This window comes from Eublepharis macularius, chromosome 5 (genome assembly GCF_028583425.1).
Source record: "Eublepharis macularius isolate TG4126 chromosome 5, MPM_Emac_v1.0, whole genome shotgun sequence".
Lineage (NCBI taxonomy): Eukaryota > Metazoa > Chordata > Lepidosauria > Squamata > Eublepharidae > Eublepharis > Eublepharis macularius.
In genome coordinates, this window is record NC_072794.1 from 105,422,331 (window position 1) to 105,442,369 (window position 20,039).

Genomic DNA, 20,039 nt, shown 5'->3' on the forward strand with positions numbered 1-20,039 from the left:
TGGTTAAAGAGCCTCCCTGTATACCTGTTTCATTCATTTTCATGCTACAAACCCCTGGCTGAGTTTGGAGTAAGTCAGCACACGCATACATATCTTCACCAGTGCTCCAAACTGCTGATAAAGAGAAGGACTGAAATCAGTTTGGGTGGTGGCAAAATCAAAAATATACAGTGGACTGGGGGCGGGGGGGGAGTAGGAAATGCTCCCTCGGCTCTCAATACACAGCAGGCCTCCTGCTGATTGAAATAGGGTTATCTTTTGATGGGAAGATACTGCCTCCTATATGTGCTCATTCACTGTATGAAACACTTGGGATCCATCCAGTCATGCTATAAAACACAATTTGACTGACAACCCCCTTGGTAAATTGTGGTACTTCTCCTTGAACAGTTCATCTCTTATTCTAAAATATGTTTAAGTTTATTTGGGGGGCTATCTTTGCAGATAAAAACATTTTTCATAACCTGTTGGTCTGAATTAGTTGTCTTTGTTTTACAAGGTACTATTGAAGAAGGCAGAATGATCATCTTCTGTGCAAGTGGCTACTGTGGCATGTTGCCAAAAACAGGGTCTATTGTAGCTGGTATCTACATGATTCTAATGACCAATATGTATATTATCTTCGAGACGGCTCACCTAGATCGTGCGAAGGAGTGCCTGCAAAGTGATGATGACCTAATCATATATTACTATTACGCAGCACTTCTCCTGGCTGGTTTAAGTTATCCTATATGTTTTCTTCTCATCTATTCTGTTTGGAATCGAAACACAAAAGGCATGATAGCCTACATTGTTTGGATAATATTCTATGACCTAGCCAACTTCACTATTTTAATTCTGATTTTCACAACTGCATATAATACCCCCCTTTCTGTACATCCTTTGGAATGGTTTGGGCTGGTCTGCCGGTTGCTTGTAGACTGTTTTTGGCTTTCCTATATTGTAATTTATACACTGATGATTCTTGAAAGCAGAAGCAAAGGGCGAATGTCACTGAAGATAAGGCGTTTGTCTAAGCATGTGCCAGAACCTCCCAAGTATAGGTTGGGGATGAGCAGGAAAATCCAGTGAAAGCTGACAGATTCTGTGCATTGGTGTACATTAGGCTTACACAAGTCATGACCTATCAAACAATACACAGCTCACCAACCATGTTCTGCTGTCCACCCTAGGTATTTAATTGACCTCCTGTTTCTGCCAACTGTGGCTTTGAAGAAAATGGCAGGGGGAGTTAAGCATCTGAAAGACTACAATATATGGCCAACGGGCTAGCATTTGGGTTGGTGAGCCATAAGTTGTACAAACTGGGTACACAGACATGCATCCCAAGAGGTATTTAATGTGGTTTAATTTGCTGTCACTGCTTTATTTTCAGATTGACTACTTGTTCTAAATTAACATAAATCTCTAGTCAGTTTTATTTGCACTTTTTTCCCTCAGGCTCCTGTTTTTCATTAAGTCACAGGGCATGAAAACTAAAATATTAGGGCAGAGGGATGGTTCTGTTTCTAAGCCAACCATATTACCAGATGCAAACATATCACAGTTCCATGCCTCTGATAGAGTGGGATTATATAGTACAGGTGAGATTGGATGCTCATACCTGGATGCTCATATGCATCAAATACCAAGATTTTTTATTACTGGATGCTAATTTGAAAGAGGACATAGCATGTTTTCTCTTTCTTAGGCAGGAACTGTGTGTTATACCAGCAAAACAAATTCCATCTGTGTGAACTGAATAAGATGCATGCGTGAGGGGAACTGGCAGGGGACACGGAGGTGTTAGGAAAGAGATGCTAATCCTTTCAGTTACCCCCCAGTTACTCTTTCTCACATGCTTATTTCATTAGCAGGACTGAAGTGAAGAAAATGGTCTAGGTGAAGGATTTCATGGGAGAAGCAGCACTCCTGTTTCCTCTACTTCCCCCCTATAAATGCCCCCAGTAATTCAAGTTATTTGGCAAACGTGAGGTTGCATGTTTGCTGAATTAACATGTAGTTTCAATAGTTCAAATGCACATTCTTCAACAATGTAATCAGTATATATTTAACTGTGCTGTAGGCCATGGCAATACAATGCAGACCAAATTGCATTTTTACCCATGGGTCTTCTAAATCTAAGAAACGTAAGTATTACATTCCAGAATTCAGATCTTCTCTTACCTATTGTTAAATATTGAGAAATAATACTGGAACCTTCATGCTTCAGAGGACAGAAACTAGTGAAAAAGCAAGGTAACACCTCTCAATTCAACCATCTTAAAACAAGTCAAAGTTTTTGTGACTGGCACAAACCTGGATAATAGTCGGGGTCATATGTTCACTCCCTCCTCTCTTTCTCTTGTGTGGGACACCAAGACTGAAAATTGATTTTTTCAACTAACTCTGATTTGTCAGGATGTCTAAATGTAGGATGGCTTAACTATCTGATGTTAGTTTCATTCTGTGGAATAGGATTCATAGCCACAGTTTAACTTGGTTAAGAATCCCAGTTACCTGGAAAGAAAGTAACCAGTCGCCTCTATTTGGATTTTATGATTAACTAGTAATAACTGAAGAATTCCATCAGTATCTCTACACTGTATGAGGGGGGAGGAGAGTGTGTGTGTAAGCTCAACAATTAACCAGATTTGTACCTATCACATAGGAACTCCGGCTTGTAACATCTGAACTGAGCCAGAGTCCACTGTTCTTTCAGCTGCTAAACCAGATATGGAAACAAGTTTGCAGATGTTGATACTGCATGAATTTGTATCATCAGCTATTCTTGATATATTTGTTTTCAGTGTGGTATGACACTCAGGAGAATGTGTACAAGCCTTGACACAAATTGGCTATAAAATAACCAGTAACTGTGTATTGTGAAATCAAGCTGTGTTTCATGAAAACAATGGAATAAAGTTTCTTCTGTACAAAGTGTCTTACCTGAACTTACCAATCAGCAGAAAGCATCCAACTCGTGGGAACAAGGGATGGATACAAGTATTGGTAATGATAGGTCTTCAGACCCACAGCTACTGCCAGTGTTCTGTCAGCATTTTAGTCCAGGCCTGCGCAATATGACCCAGCAAAATGAAAATAGCTCCCCAGCTATGTTTTGTAGTCTGGCAGACACTCGAAAACACCTCCCTCCCTCACATTTGCACTTTATTGTGATTGACTGCTGACCGTTGCCAAACGGCTACATTCAACATGCTGAGGCACAAATTGTGCAAGCCTGACAAGCACACGATTAGTTTGTTCAGCACAAGGAATTCTCTTAACATTGATGGAGTAGACCCTAGACATGTATGCACGCTTGACTATTGTAGACATTAAGTCAAACTAGCTGTGGTGCCATCAGGACCAGACATAGGGGAAGAAGTCCAGTACCCAGGCTTGGCTAGAAGGGCTCAAAAGCATGCTGAAATAGGCATTACTATCTAAAGACCATTCAGCGCAGACTCTAAAATGACCTAAATGCACCATTGCAAGTCAGGTTAATAGCCGTCCACAACAGCTCTGAATTCAGAGGTAATCACCAGCAACCAGGTAGAAGTATTAATAAATAGGAGAAAATTAGGTGCAAGTCTGCACAAACCAAAGGTCTAGCCTCAACCATTCTATTAATCAAATATTTTTCTGCTTCTGGCACCAACTCTGAACAGTGAGTTAGCCTCATGATGCAGCTACATAAAAATTAAGATATTGCTCACTTTCAATATAAAGTGAATGTTATAACTCCTGGGGTTCTTCTGTAGCTCTGAATCAAGGAAACGTTCCTCCCTTCAGTCCAATCACATACCAGGCTGCCATTGTGTCAATGGCTATCCCAGCACTAGCTCCCCCCACCCCCGCACTTTGGCAGGGGAGAAGGGCTCTCCCCCACTCCCTACTCCATAATACCTATGTTGTAACTTTAGCACTGCAGCTGCCTTGGGGAAATTACCTGTTATCACAGTTCCTGAAATAAAGGCCAAACTAAACACACTTGTTTTTAAAGATTTGAGTTTGGTGGTTGTTGGGGGTTTTCCGGGCTGTATTGCCGTGGTCTTGGCATTGTAGTTCCTGACGTTTCGCCAGCAGCTGTGGCTGGCATCTTCAGAGGTGTAGCACCAAAAGACAGAGATCTCTCAGTGTCACAGTGTGGAAAAGATGTAGGTCATTTGTATCTACTCAGGAGGGGTGGGGTTGAGCTGAGTCATTCTGTAAGAGTTTCCCAGGGTGTGGAATGCTAATGGCGGGAGGCTTCACTGTATCCTGAGGAGGTTCTTTTGCATATGGATTGGTGCTTGATGTGCTAATCTTCTCTGCAGGGCTATTGTCGGGTGTGGAGTGTTTTGTTGGCCTGGTGTTTTTCAGAACTGGAGCCCATGCTCTGTTCATTCTTAAGGTTCATTCTTAAGGTTCATTCTTGTCTGGATGCTACGCTTTGTGGTAGCATCCAGACAAGAATAGCGTAGCATCCAGACAAGAATAAAAGAACATGAAAGACACTGCAGACTTGGACAGCCTGAAAAATCAGCAGTGGCTGAACATAGCCTAACTCAAACAGGGCACAGTATCTTATTCCAGGACACCAAAATACTGGACAACACTTCCAACTACTTTGTCAGACTGCACAGGGAAGCCATTGAAATTCACAAGCATAAGCAAAACTTCAACAGGAAAGAAGAAACCTTAAGAATGAACAGAGCATGGGCTCCAGTTCTGAAAAACACCAGGCCAACAAAACACTCCACACCCGACAATAGCCCTGCAGAGAAGATTAGCACATCAAGCACCAATCCATATGCAAAAGAACCTCCTCAGGATACAGTGAAGCCTCCCGCCATTAGCATTCCACACCCTGGGAAACTCTTACAGAATGACTCAGCTCAACCCCACCCCTCCTGAGTAGATACAAATGACCTACATCTTTTCCACACTGTGACACTGAGAGATCTCTGTCTTTTGGTGCTACACCTCTGAAGATGCCAGCCACAGCTGCTGGCGAAACGTCAGGAACTACAATGCCAAGACCACGGCAATACAGCCCGGAAAACCCCCAACAACCATCGATCTCCGGCCGTGAAAGCCTTCGACAATACATTTGGGTTTGGGTTTCCCAGATCCAAACTGGGTTACTGCAGCCACACAACAGCTGCAGGAAATGGCTATTTAAAAATAAAGTAGAGCTCAGTCGGGCTCAGAATACCACTGGGGTGGGGGAGGGCCCCTATCTCCCAAGCTGGTTTTCTGAAACAAAAGAGTGCTGGGGGGAGTTATTTCCCAATTTTTGCTGCTCCATATGCATATAATATTCCAAAATACTCCACACATGTACACCTTGCACTGTTTTGGTGAGGGAAAGATGTTCAGGGTGGAGGAGGCAGGAGCTCTTCCTCTCCCCACAGCAACATTCAGAGCCCAAATGGGCTCATCTTTATTTTTTTAATAGCCAACTGTTTAAAAACAAGGATGTCTATTTGGCCTCTTTAGCACCATTCCACATGCTAGGCCTGAGATTAGTATCCCTACCATTGCTGCTACCACTGCCATAGTGGAAGAGGAAGAGAGAGAGGAATCCTCTGCCTCTTGAGCTGCAGCTAAGGGAATGGTGGGAAGAGCTCATAGACTGGAACCAGCAATTCCAAGCTAATTTAAAGCTGTAAAAAAAACCCTCTTTCCCCCTAGCCTTCACTTTTAGCCAACAATACAGTGACTGACCGCATGTTTGAAAAAGCCTGGAAGTGCTGTACACACTGCTGCAGGACGATTAAGGGTTAACCCCTTGCAGAATCACAGAGCTTTGAGCGACAGGCTACTCCAAGGCATCTGATTGGGTAGCATGAGCTGGAAAGAGTTGGCTCTGTTTTCAGTTCTAGCAGGGAGAGATCCAGTGAGAAGAGTTCAGGAATGGAGTCCTAACAAAGACAGCAGTTTTAACACTGACAGGAGAACTGGGGAAAGTTGGCAGGAAGTTTGGGAAGTAGGTGCAGGCTCCCAAATAGGCCAAAGGAAGGGAATATATCTTCTAAGGAGAGGAGATTTTCTCTACCTAGTCAAACAGGGAGGTAACTCTGGAAAGTGAAGAGATCCTTGGTTGGGTGTGGTTGGAAACTGTCTGAGGAAACCTTCAGATTCAGTCAAGGACTGAAGGAAAGCACTGGTGTGTGGAGAGAAGAGGAATGGAGCACTAGAATGTGGGTACCAGCATTCCTAACTCCAAAATTTGAAAGAGAATACTAAAAAAAAAAGTATACCAGTGTCGGGAAAAACAAGGGAACAGCTTCAAAACGTAAGCCTTTAAGTATCTGTGAAGATCCTAAGACCTGAAGTCTGTGCATGTTCTGATTTACTATATAACATTAGTGCCAATGCACATGTGCAAAGCAGTGCAAGGGAAATAAGCAAGCCCTAGTATACTTAGCTGATGTACACCTTTTCTTTTTAATATCTAACATAGAAAACTACAAAAAACTACAAAAATACAAGGGAAAGAAAAAGGGGGAAAAAGGGGAGGGGGGCTGGGAAAAGGGGAAGAGCAACATACAAACAATAAACACTACACTACATCTCTTGTATTCCCTTCATGCTGCAATTTTTCTTAAAAGTTAACGTTCTAACATGCGATCAGATTAGTAGATCTTATACAGTACAAGCCATATTCAGGATCAGATCTTCTTCCCCCCACCCCTTGCGTCTCGGTCTCAATTCTCTCTGCGCAGCTGGAGCAGCTGTGCCCGCTCTCTCCTCCCCCCCACCTTCCCCTTCAGACTTTGGACGTTCGTCTTGATGGAACTCCTGATGATTGAACAAAAAGTCTGTCAGCTGGGCTTCCGATGTAATCTTATAAGTTTGATCCTTATAACTAAACAAAACGCCTTCTGGAAACAACCATTTATATTTCACATCACATTTCCTCAAGAAAGCCGCAAGTCCTTTATACTTAAATCTTCTTTTACGAGCCAAAAATGGAACATCCTTCAAAATTTTAACTTTGTTGCCCAAATAATCCAAGTCCACATTATACGAATTATATAAAATGGTGTCCCGAGTCTTCCTAGATGAAAAGTCAATAATAATCTCACGAGGCAGCTGCCGCTTCATTACATACTTTGAAGACGTCCGCCAGACCGCCAAGATGTCGCTTTTTAACTCTTCTTTAGTTGCCTCTGCGAATGTCGCCAAAAGTCCAGACACCACATCTTTTAAATTTTCATTTTCCTCCTCTTTTACATTCTGAAGACGCAGTACCGTTTGGGCACGGTCCACTTGCAATCCTATTAATTGATTCTCCAAAAGCTTCACTTCCTTACTTGTTGCTTTCATGAGTACTGCGTTCTCGTGCGCAGACTGCTCTGCTCCGGTCGCTGTTTCTTTAATGGCTTTCACCTCGCTCTCCACTGAATCAATCTTTTGCCCCATTTCATTCAGTTTTGCTAGAAAGGGCTGCACAGCATCGAAAACTGCTCATCTCACCAACTCTTCCAAAGTTTCCCCCTTCCCCTGTAGCGTCGCCATCACCGATTTACTCATTGCTGGGCTCTGCTTTTTCATCGCCATCTTGGGGGGGGGGGGGGCGCCAACTGAGTTCCGAAACTCGGTAAAGGGGGAAGAAATCTGCGCCTTCTTAGCTTCAGCTCCCACCAATCCTTCGCATACGCTTAAGAATCAGAAGGGATTCGCTTACTTACAGGCTTTCACCTTAAATCTGCTTATTGCCGTTCTCCATGGCCCGGCGGCACACGCGGTGCTGCGCAAGTCTGCCGGCCTCCGTTGGAGCAAGCGGGCAATTTACCCCCTGCATTACTTCCAGAGGGTTCTTCCCGCGGCGCCCCGGATCCAGGCTCCCTCACTGGGAGTCCTGGAGGTTAACCCTCACGGGTCAACTGCCCAGTCAGGCTGCTCAGACAGTCCCCCCCGGACCTGCGGAGAGGAACGTCCGACATGGCCGGGGAAAACGAAAACGAATCCCTGATGTACACCTTTTCAACAAGACTAGTTAGGTCATAGTTCTTTGTTGACGTCAGAAATACAAAAGTAACCCAGATCTGCATTAAATAAGGAAGTAAAATAGTAACTGCAGATAAGGAACTTGGAGCCAGCTTCAGCCCCATCTTCTGTAACCACAAGGATCATTCATGTTAGATGCTGCAAAGAATGCAATTCCTGAGCACAAGATACAGGTTTTGGCAGTTTGAGTATGGTAGATGCTTGCATTGTATAGAAAATATGTTAAAGCCAAGTTTATGTACTGTTATGCCTTTTGCACTGCACCTGGGCCTATTCATACGGCCACTGTGCACATTTTCCTATTAAGATTGCACAGTGATCATAGCAACAGAGTTTTTAGGTGTTCAAAGCAGGTGTTTTGTAGCATGCCACTGAAAACATCCAAATTTGGGTTGAACAAACCTGTGATTTGTGCTCATGATGACTACAAGCCCTCAATCCAGGCAGGAAAAAAACCTAGCTGATTTTGAACACCCAATGGTCATCTTAACTGAAAGCCAAAATAGAAGTTACGGTAAATGTATGACAGCTGCCAAAAACATGCACTACACATCCAGTTCCTGTTTCCTAACAACAACCAGAACTTAACACTGTGCTGTGGTGTCACAGTACATTATGTTTTCCTGATTGCACTGTGCATCATTGGCTGCCAGTAGTAGCAGGAGAGGAAACAGAGTGTCATGATATCACACCACAAGACATTAAGAAAGAGAAGAAAGGGACTGGAAACAGTCTGGCACTTACATAACATCTAATTTGTCCCCAAGTCTGCATGAACCAGGAACAAAACTCTGCTCCCCATTCCCACTTTTTTTATGTATTCCACTTCTTATACACACAAAGTGCTGTAATGTCTAAAGCCTATTGGTGATATTCCCCCTGAACTAGGGCTGAATAAGGGTCTTGTTCTCTAATCTGACATAATTTCCTTTATTCTTATTAATATAGCAAAGAGTGATAGAGAAAACAGGAACAAGCCATGGGTAGGAAGCTACTATCATTGGATCATTCTCTTTGCAGCTTGATAGTCTGGTCACACTTTGTCTCTTGTGGGGAGGCTTTCTTAGAATAACAGTCAATCATCACTTACTGGAAAAAGGGCGGGTCTTTGGCTGTGATGTTAACATATTTGTGGAAACAGCATTGAAATTAATGGGACTTTCTTCCCTGTGTTGTACTGGGAAGCAGACTGTAAACAAGCAGTGCAATAGTGATAGCATAACAAAATTCATGTCCAAGCTATGATCTTGGACCAGTCACACACCTTCAACTGAACCTACCTCACAGGGTTGTTGGGAGGATAAAATTGAGGTGAAGAGAATGATGTAAGACACTTTGGGTCCCCATTGGGGAGAAAAAATGGACTGTAAATAAATTATGTGGGATACCCACAAACACCTCTCTAATAACTTTTAAAACTGAAATGCAGCTGCAGGAGGAGCACCTTATTTATTCAGAGCTGCAACATGTGTGTGTGGTGTGTTTAATCCCTTTTCGCTTACCATATTCTTGAACAAAATCAACCCTAAGCCGTGCCATGAGGAAAATTGTGCAACAAGGAAGGGGTTAAGAACCCCTTGCTCATGTGCCGACAATGCCCTTCTGCTGTTTACATTGAGCAATCAAGACCGTCTCTATACAAGAAAACAGACAAAAATCAGAAGTTAAAATTGGAAAAAACTGATCAATTAGGGAGCACTGCCACAGACATTCAGTAACATACTTAAGCGTTGGCAGACTTTTAAAAAAAATTGAAAAGGAGATTCCAGCATGAAACTGATAAGATGGAATCCACATGCAGATTGGGCACTATTAGATCTAGGGTCAATGAAGAGTGCGAGCAACTTACTCCCCAAAATAATTATCCCTTCTTGGATAATTATGGGGGCTATTCAACTAATTTTGCAAATGTCCATACTTACTCTAATGAGATGGTTTACCCTTTGATGACATCTTGTTTTCATAAGTGATCTGCCTCATAATGTAACATACCTACCTCCTATGTAGCTTGACCTTCTCGTTTTGTAATGATACTTCCCTCACTGACGTTCATTCTTTTTGTGTACTTGTGTGATTTCTGTATATACTTCTGCCAACTGATTGCAAAACTGCGTGGTTCTGACAGGGGGCTCCAGCTCACAAAAGTTTACGCAACAATATTGATAATGTTTAAGGTGCCTTGTTGTTGTTATGAAAAGATTTCCTCAAAATAAAAGGTGATGGAACCTAATTTGGAGCTCCTTGGAGAGCTGAGGACATTGAAAACTCAAAAATCTGTACTTGAAAGCTTGCCGAGCACCTCTATACACATAAAAATACTTGATGGATCTATGTAGAACTGTTGATCCAAGCATACACCTGTTTTCACAATAATTTTAGCCTATACCAACTTCCATTCTCACCTCCAAGGGTTGACTGGTCACATGCATCCCAACAGTCTGCATCAGCTTTTGGTACATCACTGCAATCACTCAAAGTTATTATTTCAGTAGTGTATGAGAAACCAGTAAGGGGAACCATCAAAATGCTCATGATTAATCAGCCCACACACAGTACAGGGTGCTTGACAACTGTGACTCCTATTGCCTGAAACAGTTCTAAGATTTAAGTCTATGACTGAGCTGCAGCCAACGATAACCCATCTCTAATTACAGTAGGAACCAAAGCAGTTTGAAGGAATGAGGCTGCACCAGAGAATGAAAACCTACAGCAGCTGCCATTTTGAGATAAGCACATGGCAGTCAGAATCAGTGTCAACTCAGCAGCAGATGTCACCTGAGGCTACCAGCTGCCCTGCTAGCACCTTTCCCATCCTCTTATCCTTTTCCCAGGGCTGGAGAAATTAAGACTGCTATCCTCCTTGGTCACCAGGATTGGAAACTTGCATGCCTACAAGACTGTCCAGACTTTGTTAGCTGCTCTATACAGGGAACAGGGCGAGAGCATCACAAGGGTAAGACAGTGGTAGGAACTGCTTCATTTCACCTCATTAAAGCTGATCCTGGCAAGAGTTACATGGTGTAGATATTTCACTCTTTGGTCTCCTCTGGCATTGTTTTATAAAGCTTGCAACAGCAAATTTTCATATTAGAAAGGAAGCAAAGTAAAACAATGAAGCAAACAAACAAAAAATGGATCAACTGAGGCTACCAAAAACAGTTGTTAAAAGGTAGAAACACAGATTTGAACTGTAATATAACGGTACACCTTGATTACAATTCCCAAGAAAGACTGAAGGAACAGGATATGTTTAGCCTAGAAAAGACGGAGGAGAGAGATGATCACTCTTCAAATACCTGAAGGACCATCGCAAAGAAGACAACGAAGACTTGTTCTTTACTGCCTTAGAGAAGGAAACTAGATCTAATGGGCTTAAGTTACAGGAGGGTAGATTTTGGTTGAACATGAGGAGGAGAACTTTCCTAAAAAGAGCGAGCTGTTTAAAAAGGAAGCCAATAATTGGCTGAAGGTGTTCTCCAGCACTAGAGGCCTACAAGCAGAGGCTAAACAAGCCAGATGTCAGAAATGTCCTTGCTTTGGGATTTATTTATTTATGTTATTGATAGTACACCTTTCTCACTAAGACTCAAGGCAGATTACACAGTGTAAGTCAATGGGATGGATAGTTGGAACAGTCAATAAACAATGCAACAGGATTTGGATTGCAGAAATCTTCAAACTAGCAGAAATCTGATGCAGAACTAAAACGATGCTGAAACAAAGCATAAGCAATTAAACATGGAATATTAAAAGATGCAGAAGCTACCCAGTAGGAGTATGCTTACAGCAACATAGTACATAGCAGTATAGTCCACTGTTCTTGGCCCTTTATCAAAGCACCTCTCTGAACCATTTCCTTACATTACAGCCCTCCTACTGGTGTAGAAAAGCCCTCCTGAATAATTCAGTTTTCCATAGTTTGCAGAAAGCCAGGAGAATAAGAGCCCTCCTAACCTCATGGGGCAGGCCATCCCATAAGTTGGGTACCACAACAGAGAATGCACATGTATGGACAATTGTTCCATTTGCAGGGTGGCACCCGCAGAAGATCCTGTTCAGATGACCGAAAACTTGTATAATAGCATAGGAAGCATAGGTGTAAATTATGGGGGGAGCTGAGAGGCTCGAGACCCCCCTCAGACTTGGCAGGGGGGCTGAGCCCCCCAGGCAACCAGCGGACTACATGGATTTGGCCGGGGTGGGCAAGCAATGACAAACTCACATGAGGGACTTAGTTACAATGACAGATGAAGCACAGGACTGCCTATCCTTCTTGTTGTATCATATTACAATTTCCATGATTCTTTGGGGCTTTGTTCCTGTTTTTTGCTTATATGTGTGTGTTTATTAAGAATTTATAATTTTAAAAAAGAATTGCGGTTTATATAAACAATTTACAAATAAATGTTACAGAAGAATTAAGAGACTCAGGTGGAAGATACATGATTTTGAAAATCAGACTCCTGGAAGGCAAGATTTAGACACTAGCAACAATATATGCCCCAAACAATGCAAGAGAAAATTTTTATGAAAATGTTTTCCAATCCATTTTTTTTCAAGAAGATAATGATCTTCAGAGACATGAATGGGGTAATAGATCTAAAAAAAAGATAGGTGAAAAAAACCAAAGAAGGCAAACTTCCCAAAAATGTGTTTAATTATATGGAAATGTTCCAATTGGAAAATGCTTAGAATATCAAAAATCTGAATACTGAAGACTATACGTTCTTTTCTGATAGACACCAAACACATTTAAGGATTGATATGTGCTGGATATATTGTTTCTTATATGTTTATTCTTTCTTTTCTTTTTCTTTTGATGTAATTATACTTGTGCTATCATTTTTATTTTATTTTCTCTGTTCTGCTTATATTTATAAAAATAAATTTTATATAAAAAAGAATTTATACACTGCCTTAAAATACCTATGGCTATGGCCCATACTAAGTAGCTTAGTCCTTATCCCTGGCTGGCTCAACCCACTTTCAATGTAGCAACAGTCAGATTGCAAGGTCTCTGTTGGACATAATTGCAACATAATTACTTGGCTCCAATTTACAATTGCTGGAAACGCTCAGTCTACATTACAATTCCCAAAAAGGGGATGCCAAAGAATGCAGCAACTATCGGATTATCACATTAATTTCCCATGCAAGCAAAGTGATGCTCAAAATTCTAAAGCAAAGACTCTTACCATATATGGAACGAGAAATGCAAGATGTTCAAGCTGGATTCAGAAAAGGAAGAGGCACCAGAGATCACATTGCAAATTTACAATGGCTAATGGGAACAAATCAGGGAATTTCAGAAGAAAATCAGCCTGTGTTTTATAAATTACAGCAATGCTTTTGTCTGTGTGGATCATGAAAAACTATAGAGAGTATTAAAAGAAATGGGTGCGCCACAACATCTGATTGTTTTGATGCGCAACCTGTACTCTGGAAACAATGGTTTCCAATAGGCAAAGGTGTCAGACAAAGATGCATATTTTTCCATACCTGTTCAATCTCTATGCAGAGTATATCATAAGGAAAGCTGTATTAGATCTAGATGAATGTGGAGTGAAAATTGGTGGAAGGAACATTAACAATTAGAGATATGCAGATGACACCACATTACTGGCAGAAAATAGTGAAGATTTGAAACGACTACTGATGAAGTTTAAAGGAGAAAGCGCCGAAGTAGGATTACAGCTGAACATCAAGAAGACAAAAGTAATGACTACTGAGGAATTACACAATTTTAAAGTTGAGAATGAGGATATTGAAATTGTACAAGATTTTCTGTTCCTTGGCTCAATCATCAACCAACAGGGAAACTGAAATGAAGAAATCAGAAGAGATTGAGACTTGGAAGAGCAGCTGTGAGGGAGCTATAGAAGATCCTTAAAGATAAAGATGTGTCTCTGGGAACCAAGATCAAGATAATCCAAACTGTGGTATTCCCCTTTACTATGTACGGATGTGAAAGTTGGACAGTGAAAGAAGCTGACGGGAAGAAAATTGATTCATTTGAAATGTGGTGCTGGAGGAGAGTTTTGCGGATACCATGGACAGCCAAAAAGACAAATAAGCGGGTACTAGATCAAATCAAGCCTGAATTCTCCCAAGAAGCTAAAATGACAAAACTGAGGCTATCATACTTTGGTCGCATCATAAGAAGACAAGATTCTCTGGAAAAGACAATAAAGCTAGGAAAAGTGGAAGGTAGTAGGAAAAGAGGAAGACCTAAAACAAGATGGCTTGACTCAATAAAAGAATCCACGTCCTCCAGTTTGCAGGATCTGAACAAGTCTGTTAATGATAGGACGTTTTGGAGGTCTTTCATTCATAGGGTTGCCATAGGTCAGAGGCGACTTGTGTAGCCAGCTACCCCCTTTAAGAACTATGGACTCTGTTACCAGCAATCAGGGATTCTGCCATCTGTGCCAGCCTCCCCATTTTGGACTATGAACTCTGTTGTCTATGCCCGTCTCCTGAACCAGAGACCCTGTCATTTGTGCCTGTTTCCTCACTCTGCCACCCCTGCCTGCCCTACCTTGGGCATGGACCTGGCAGCTAGCAATGATGCACAAGCAAAGAGGATTCTCTGTGAAATGAACTAGGCGCCCTCTGGCCTGCCCTCCACAGGGAAGCCACCGCAGAACAGTCATAGGTCCGCCTTAATGCCCAGAGCAGCCTGCCAGCGAGCCCATGAACACACAGAAGCAAACCAGAGGGCAGCCATGTTCTCAGGCAACAGGCAGTTACTACGGACAGTTCTCCTTGAGTCCACCATTTCCCCACCAGGCTCCTGTCATGTTCTGAGGTCTTGCCTCACCCTGATATGCAGATCACTGGCCACAGCCCTGGGACGGAAGAGATGTGCTGGCTGACAATGGATTCATATTGATGTGCTTATCAAGCACCGACTTTCCAAGCTGATCCCATCAGTACAACCCGGCTTCCTGTCAAATCTAATCAACCTGCCCTGCACTCCTTCCCTTCCTTTTGTCCCATCCCCAGGGTGTTACCGTCTCACAATCAGATCCTAAAGTGGCCCATCAGATTCCTGATATGAGCCCATCATATCTCTTGTTAGCCCATTATATCTTTTGTTGAAAACATCCTGAGAACCAGTCCCAGACCGGCCCTGCAGGCCTCCGCCTCAGGACATATTTCGGCAATTTAAGCAGGCTCTGCCTGACGCTAGGTGTTCGGTGCTGGGCGCCGTGCCCGGTGCCCGGCATTGTGCACGGCCGGGCGCTGCACCCCGTCCCAAACCCAGATGGCACTGTACATCGCGCCCCCCCACCTCACTGCTGGAATCTCTGCTCCTCACTGTGATCAGGTAATGTATTGCCTCTATTCCATCGATCTCAAGTGGGTTCCTGCTAATGCAAATGTCTCTGTAACTCTTTCCAACCTTTATTTCTGAGTTCTTGTATGTCTGCTGTATGTAAGTGCTATGTCAGGCATATGCCACACTTTTAGTAAACGTTATTTATTTGAATATTAGCCTCCTCTATCTTGTCTGAGTAATCTGATAGACTGACTCTGGTATAGTTGGTTAAAGATCTGCGCTAGCTCAAGCCAAACTGCTTGCTAATTTCCCCATAAAATAGCAGTTCCGGTAACACTTGAAGGCACATAAAAACAACAAAAACAAGACTTCACTTCTAACGCTTTCCCTTTCCTCATGTTTCAGAGGGGGAGAAACCAGAGAGTTAGAAAGATAAACAGGCCAGGGCATCTGTTTACTCCTTTACTGCCCTGAACTATCTTTTGATGTGTAGATTGCTAATCTCAGGACTTCCTCCTCAGGAATAGATTGGTAGATAGGAGTCTGTCTCTCCACTTTCCTCTTAAAGTATGGAGTTCCTATAATAAAGAACTCTTACTTCTTTTCTAATACTAAGGCAAGTATAAGTTTGTTATTTTCTCTTTCTCTTTCACACTACACCAGCCAGCACGCTCCAACCACTCATCATCACATTTTCTATTCAATCAATGCTACTCTGTTAAGGATCAGTTTCTGTTCCTTTTAATAGGGAAAAAGTGAGTCTCTATTTTATTTTTCTGTTACGTTATCATTACATTATATTTTGGAAGTAGGACACTGGGAAATGTTTCCTTGTTGAAATAGCTTTGTTTGCTTGCTGGGTTTTTTTTTTTGCTGGGTGTGGGAGAAATTAGTTTTTTCATGGTAGTGGCAGGGGGAGAGGCTGCTTCAGCCACTCCTAAGCTCTTCTTTCAATTTCCATTCCATTTTTAAATGGAAAAGTGGTATCTATTGTAGAAAAAGACAATTCCTAAAATGACAGCCTGAGTGCTGTTTCTCTGAAACAATGAGAAAGTCCCTCTGCATGAACAGGATTGAGGGAGGGATACAAATCAGAGGCCTTTTAAAAGTTTCCTTTTGCCCTGTGTGCAGCCTGGAGAGAACATTGGCAAGAAATGTGCACTTTATTATGTGATTTTGTTAATAATGTGTTCTGAATGTCTGTGTTTTTAAGGTGTTTTTAAGCAGTGTGCTAAGAAAGCAAGGTATATAACATCCTGGGTAGTATAACTGTGAATTGTCTTTGGGGTCATCATGACTAGCACTGTTCTCGATTGCCTCAAAATGTGTTTGTACTCATTTATAGGATATGAACTTGAAATGAGGAGATTTCTACTACTATGAACTCTGTACATTGCTCAGAAATCGAGCGCACAGCAACAGTTTTGTATTCTGCTCTGGTTCAGACTTCAACCACACATTTACAAAATGAAGGTATCTGCGATGCCACAATTTAGTAAATTCAGTACTAAGTCACCCTCATGAATAAGGCAGAATCAAGACTCCCGTAAATGAATGACCAGGAAAACTTTAAAAATGTTCCCCTACAGGCTTTTCTGTGTTGCCTTTCTTAGTGCCAAATTTGTGACCATTAGTTTGTCCTATACACATGGTATGTATATTTGTAGATCTTAAAGTGACTATCCTAAAAGTGAATTTAAAAAACAGGACAAAGCCAGAGATCACTGAGATAGTACTATAATCACTGGCCAACTCCCACTTTTTCCTAGGTTTTGGCCCAGCCCAGGGGCATTATTAGATGTGGTCCACATGGGTGCCCAGGTCCCCCTAAATTTGTGTGGAGCCCCTCCCTAAATCCCCCATGGCCCCACCTCCACAGATGGTGGCAATGGAAGCCCTCCCTATGATGTCATCAGCTCCTCCCTATGATGTCTCTGGGCCCCCGGTTCTTTTAAGGACCTGATATAGCAATGCCTCTGGCCCAGCCCCAGCTTCCCACCCCCAGGAAATTGGAAAGTCTACGCCCCTGATAAGAAGAGAGGCAATCTTGCAGATATGAGGGACCAAGGCCATGAATTTTGACCAATACATTTGGTCAAAATTTGAATGATACTCTTCATCCAGAAGAGATATTACATATGAAAAGCACATTTCCCTACAATTAAGAGTGAAGGAAAGAGGACTAACCCACGCATGACTGGTTTAAAGCTGCTAGCACACACTTGTGAATTGGTGGAGCTATATGACTCATGTGGGTTGTGGCTTTACAAGAGCTTTAGAGACCAGCGTAACCCCAGAATATGTAAGTAGACAAATGTAAGAAAGAGAATGTCACTATGAAGTATTTGAGAGCTTTGGGTGCAGCAGAAAAACAAAGATACACTACAAAACATTTTGTAAAAGCTAGGGCTTCCTGCATCAGAGCAAAGGAAGGCATAACATCAGTGCAAAAAACAGAGGAGGAGCGCCTCAGAGGTGTGCAGATGGCCTGCTGTAAGCACAGCACCAGCCACAGCTTAAATTTCTGTGCAACTCACAGGAATGTCCAGAAAACATAGCTAAATTTAATCATTTTACTAAAATGTGTAAAAACAAAATCTCAAGACAAATATATGATTATTTTGGCTGAAAGAGAAGAAAATCCAAATTATTTTTTCATTGGGTACACTGTATTTTTCAGCTCTGGGTGAAAGTGTGGTGTAGTGTAGTGGCAGAGTGAGAGAGAGACCAAAGTTCGATCTCCAGTTCCACCATGGAAGCTCACTGGGTGACCTTGGACTAGTCACATACCCTACCTCATGGGGTTGTTGTGAGGAAAGGCTGGAGGAGAGGAGAATGATGTAAGCCATTTTGGGTCCCCATTGAGATGAAAGATGAGATATAAATTAGGTAAAAATATATGTAAAGCTCTGGAAAATGGGCAATACGCCAGTATTTTAAGATATATTTAGTCATAACCTTTCAGATGGATCCGCATGTGCAAGGGGGAGAGTGGTCGGTCGGTCGGCCTCTCCCATGACATCCCTTTTTCATGTTGCTGCTGGAGGGTCCTCCTACCCTCCTGGAGCAGCATTTGGGAAGGAACCATTTAAGTCATTCTCTGCAATCAGAAATCCTACTGCCTATAGTTAGTTAGTGTCTTGGATCCCATTGGAAATTGCCAATATTCACCAGGTAGTGAACTTTGAAATGGAATCACTTCTCATTACAGTACAAGTCTGTATTTATAAAGAACAGCATACCCGAAGGGGGCTTCCATTATATAGTGATTAGGTATCAAGACTAAGCCTGAGGGGACTTGGTTCAAGTTCTCAGGAACGGAAGCTTGTTACATGATCTTGGGTCAGTTTCTCTCTGCCTAAACTTCAAAGAGCTGTTGTAAATAACGTGTAATGGACGGTCATGGAAGACAAAAGGGTGAGATGAAAATGTGACAGCAGATATTTTTAGTAATACCTTCAGTTTTGTTCACAAGTTCAAATTGTTGGCAAAAGAATAAGATTTGGGTCATTATTATTTCATTTTAACAGCTTGATAAGAAATGCAATTTTAACAGTGGATTACAAAGAAATCCGATCAAGACAGAGACCTATATGGTGGTGGAAAGTGCCATCAAGTTGCAGCTGACTTAGGGCAACTGTTTTCAATGCAAGAAGTATTCAGAGGTAGTTTATCATTAGCTGCTTCTGTGTAAGAATCCTGGAATTTCTTGGTGGTCTCCCAGTCAAATAGTACCCAGGGCCCACCTTGCTAAGTTAATGAGAACAGGCTAGCTAGGACAGAATTGTGTACCACACAGCTCTGTGATTCTTCTCTCCCTGTCATGACACAGGAATTGGGTTCATACTTCCATCTCCTGTGACAAATTATAGTTTCCAGCAGCAGATATGACCAGAGCCTTCTAACTTTTGCACTAGACACTACATGAAGGCTGCTGCCTCCACTGGTGATGCTTCAGTAGAGCTGGGTCTAGACTGGCTAAGGCACTTGTTAACTTCAGCAAAATAACCAGGAAGGCCAAGAGTGAAGAAACAATGATCACTAAAGTTAAGAGTAAGAGCATTTCAGCTGGGGAGGATGCTAGCCAGAGAGGCACAAAACAAAACTGTGTAAATGAAATCAGGTCCTCTGCTCCCTCTATACAAACTTTGAATGCAAAAAGCAATTTGGAGGCAAACCATGCTAATTTTTGGCTTCCCAATTCCAGTAGTGGTTGTTTTAGCAAGAATCATTGTTGTCAGACAGCATAGGTATATGAGGTCAGCATGACCAAAAACCCTGAGTGAGACAGGTAGCAGGCACACAGAGCACCTGAACACTACAATTTTTATAGCTACTGCTTGTCTCCCTGATCATGATTTAGAATATCATCCCATTCTGTCTTCAAACATCAGTAATCTAAATTCTATGCCAGATTTTACGCTGTAACATAAACATCCATATATAAGGCAATTTATTTATAGCACTATAAATTGTACTGGAAGTTTATTCACCAATTATGAATTGGTTTATCCACCAATTAGTGGAATCAATTGTATTAATCACTTTCCGTGACATATCGAGAATGTTTAATATGTGAACACACAAGAGCAACAGAAGCTGCAGAAAGTCAAAGTCACATCTATTTGTATCTTCATTGAACATAATTTCTGGTTCTCAAACTGAGTAAAAGCATGATGGCTTTTCTAAATCTGAGTGTTAATTGTGGCAGCATTTGACTTCTTGCAATGATTTTAAACAATCAGAACCTCAAGTAAATCAAGTGATTCCATTTTTA

The 20,039-nt window shown here is 42.0% G+C and overlaps 1 protein-coding gene across 1 annotated transcript; it reads left to right on the top strand.

Moving 5' to 3' along the window:
* The first annotated feature begins 519 nt into the window (after positions 1-519).
* Positions 520-1,071, top strand: TMEM217 (transmembrane protein 217). The gene has a single exon (XM_054980415.1). The coding sequence runs from the start codon at positions 520-522 to the stop codon at positions 1,069-1,071; it is 552 nt and encodes a 183-aa protein (XP_054836390.1).
* Positions 1,072-20,039: the final 18,968 nt, after the last annotated feature.

Coding starts and splice junctions, on each gene's coding strand:
- TMEM217 (XM_054980415.1), top strand. CDS start 520: ATGATCATCTTCTGTGCAAGTGGCTACTGTGGCATGTTGCCAAAAACA.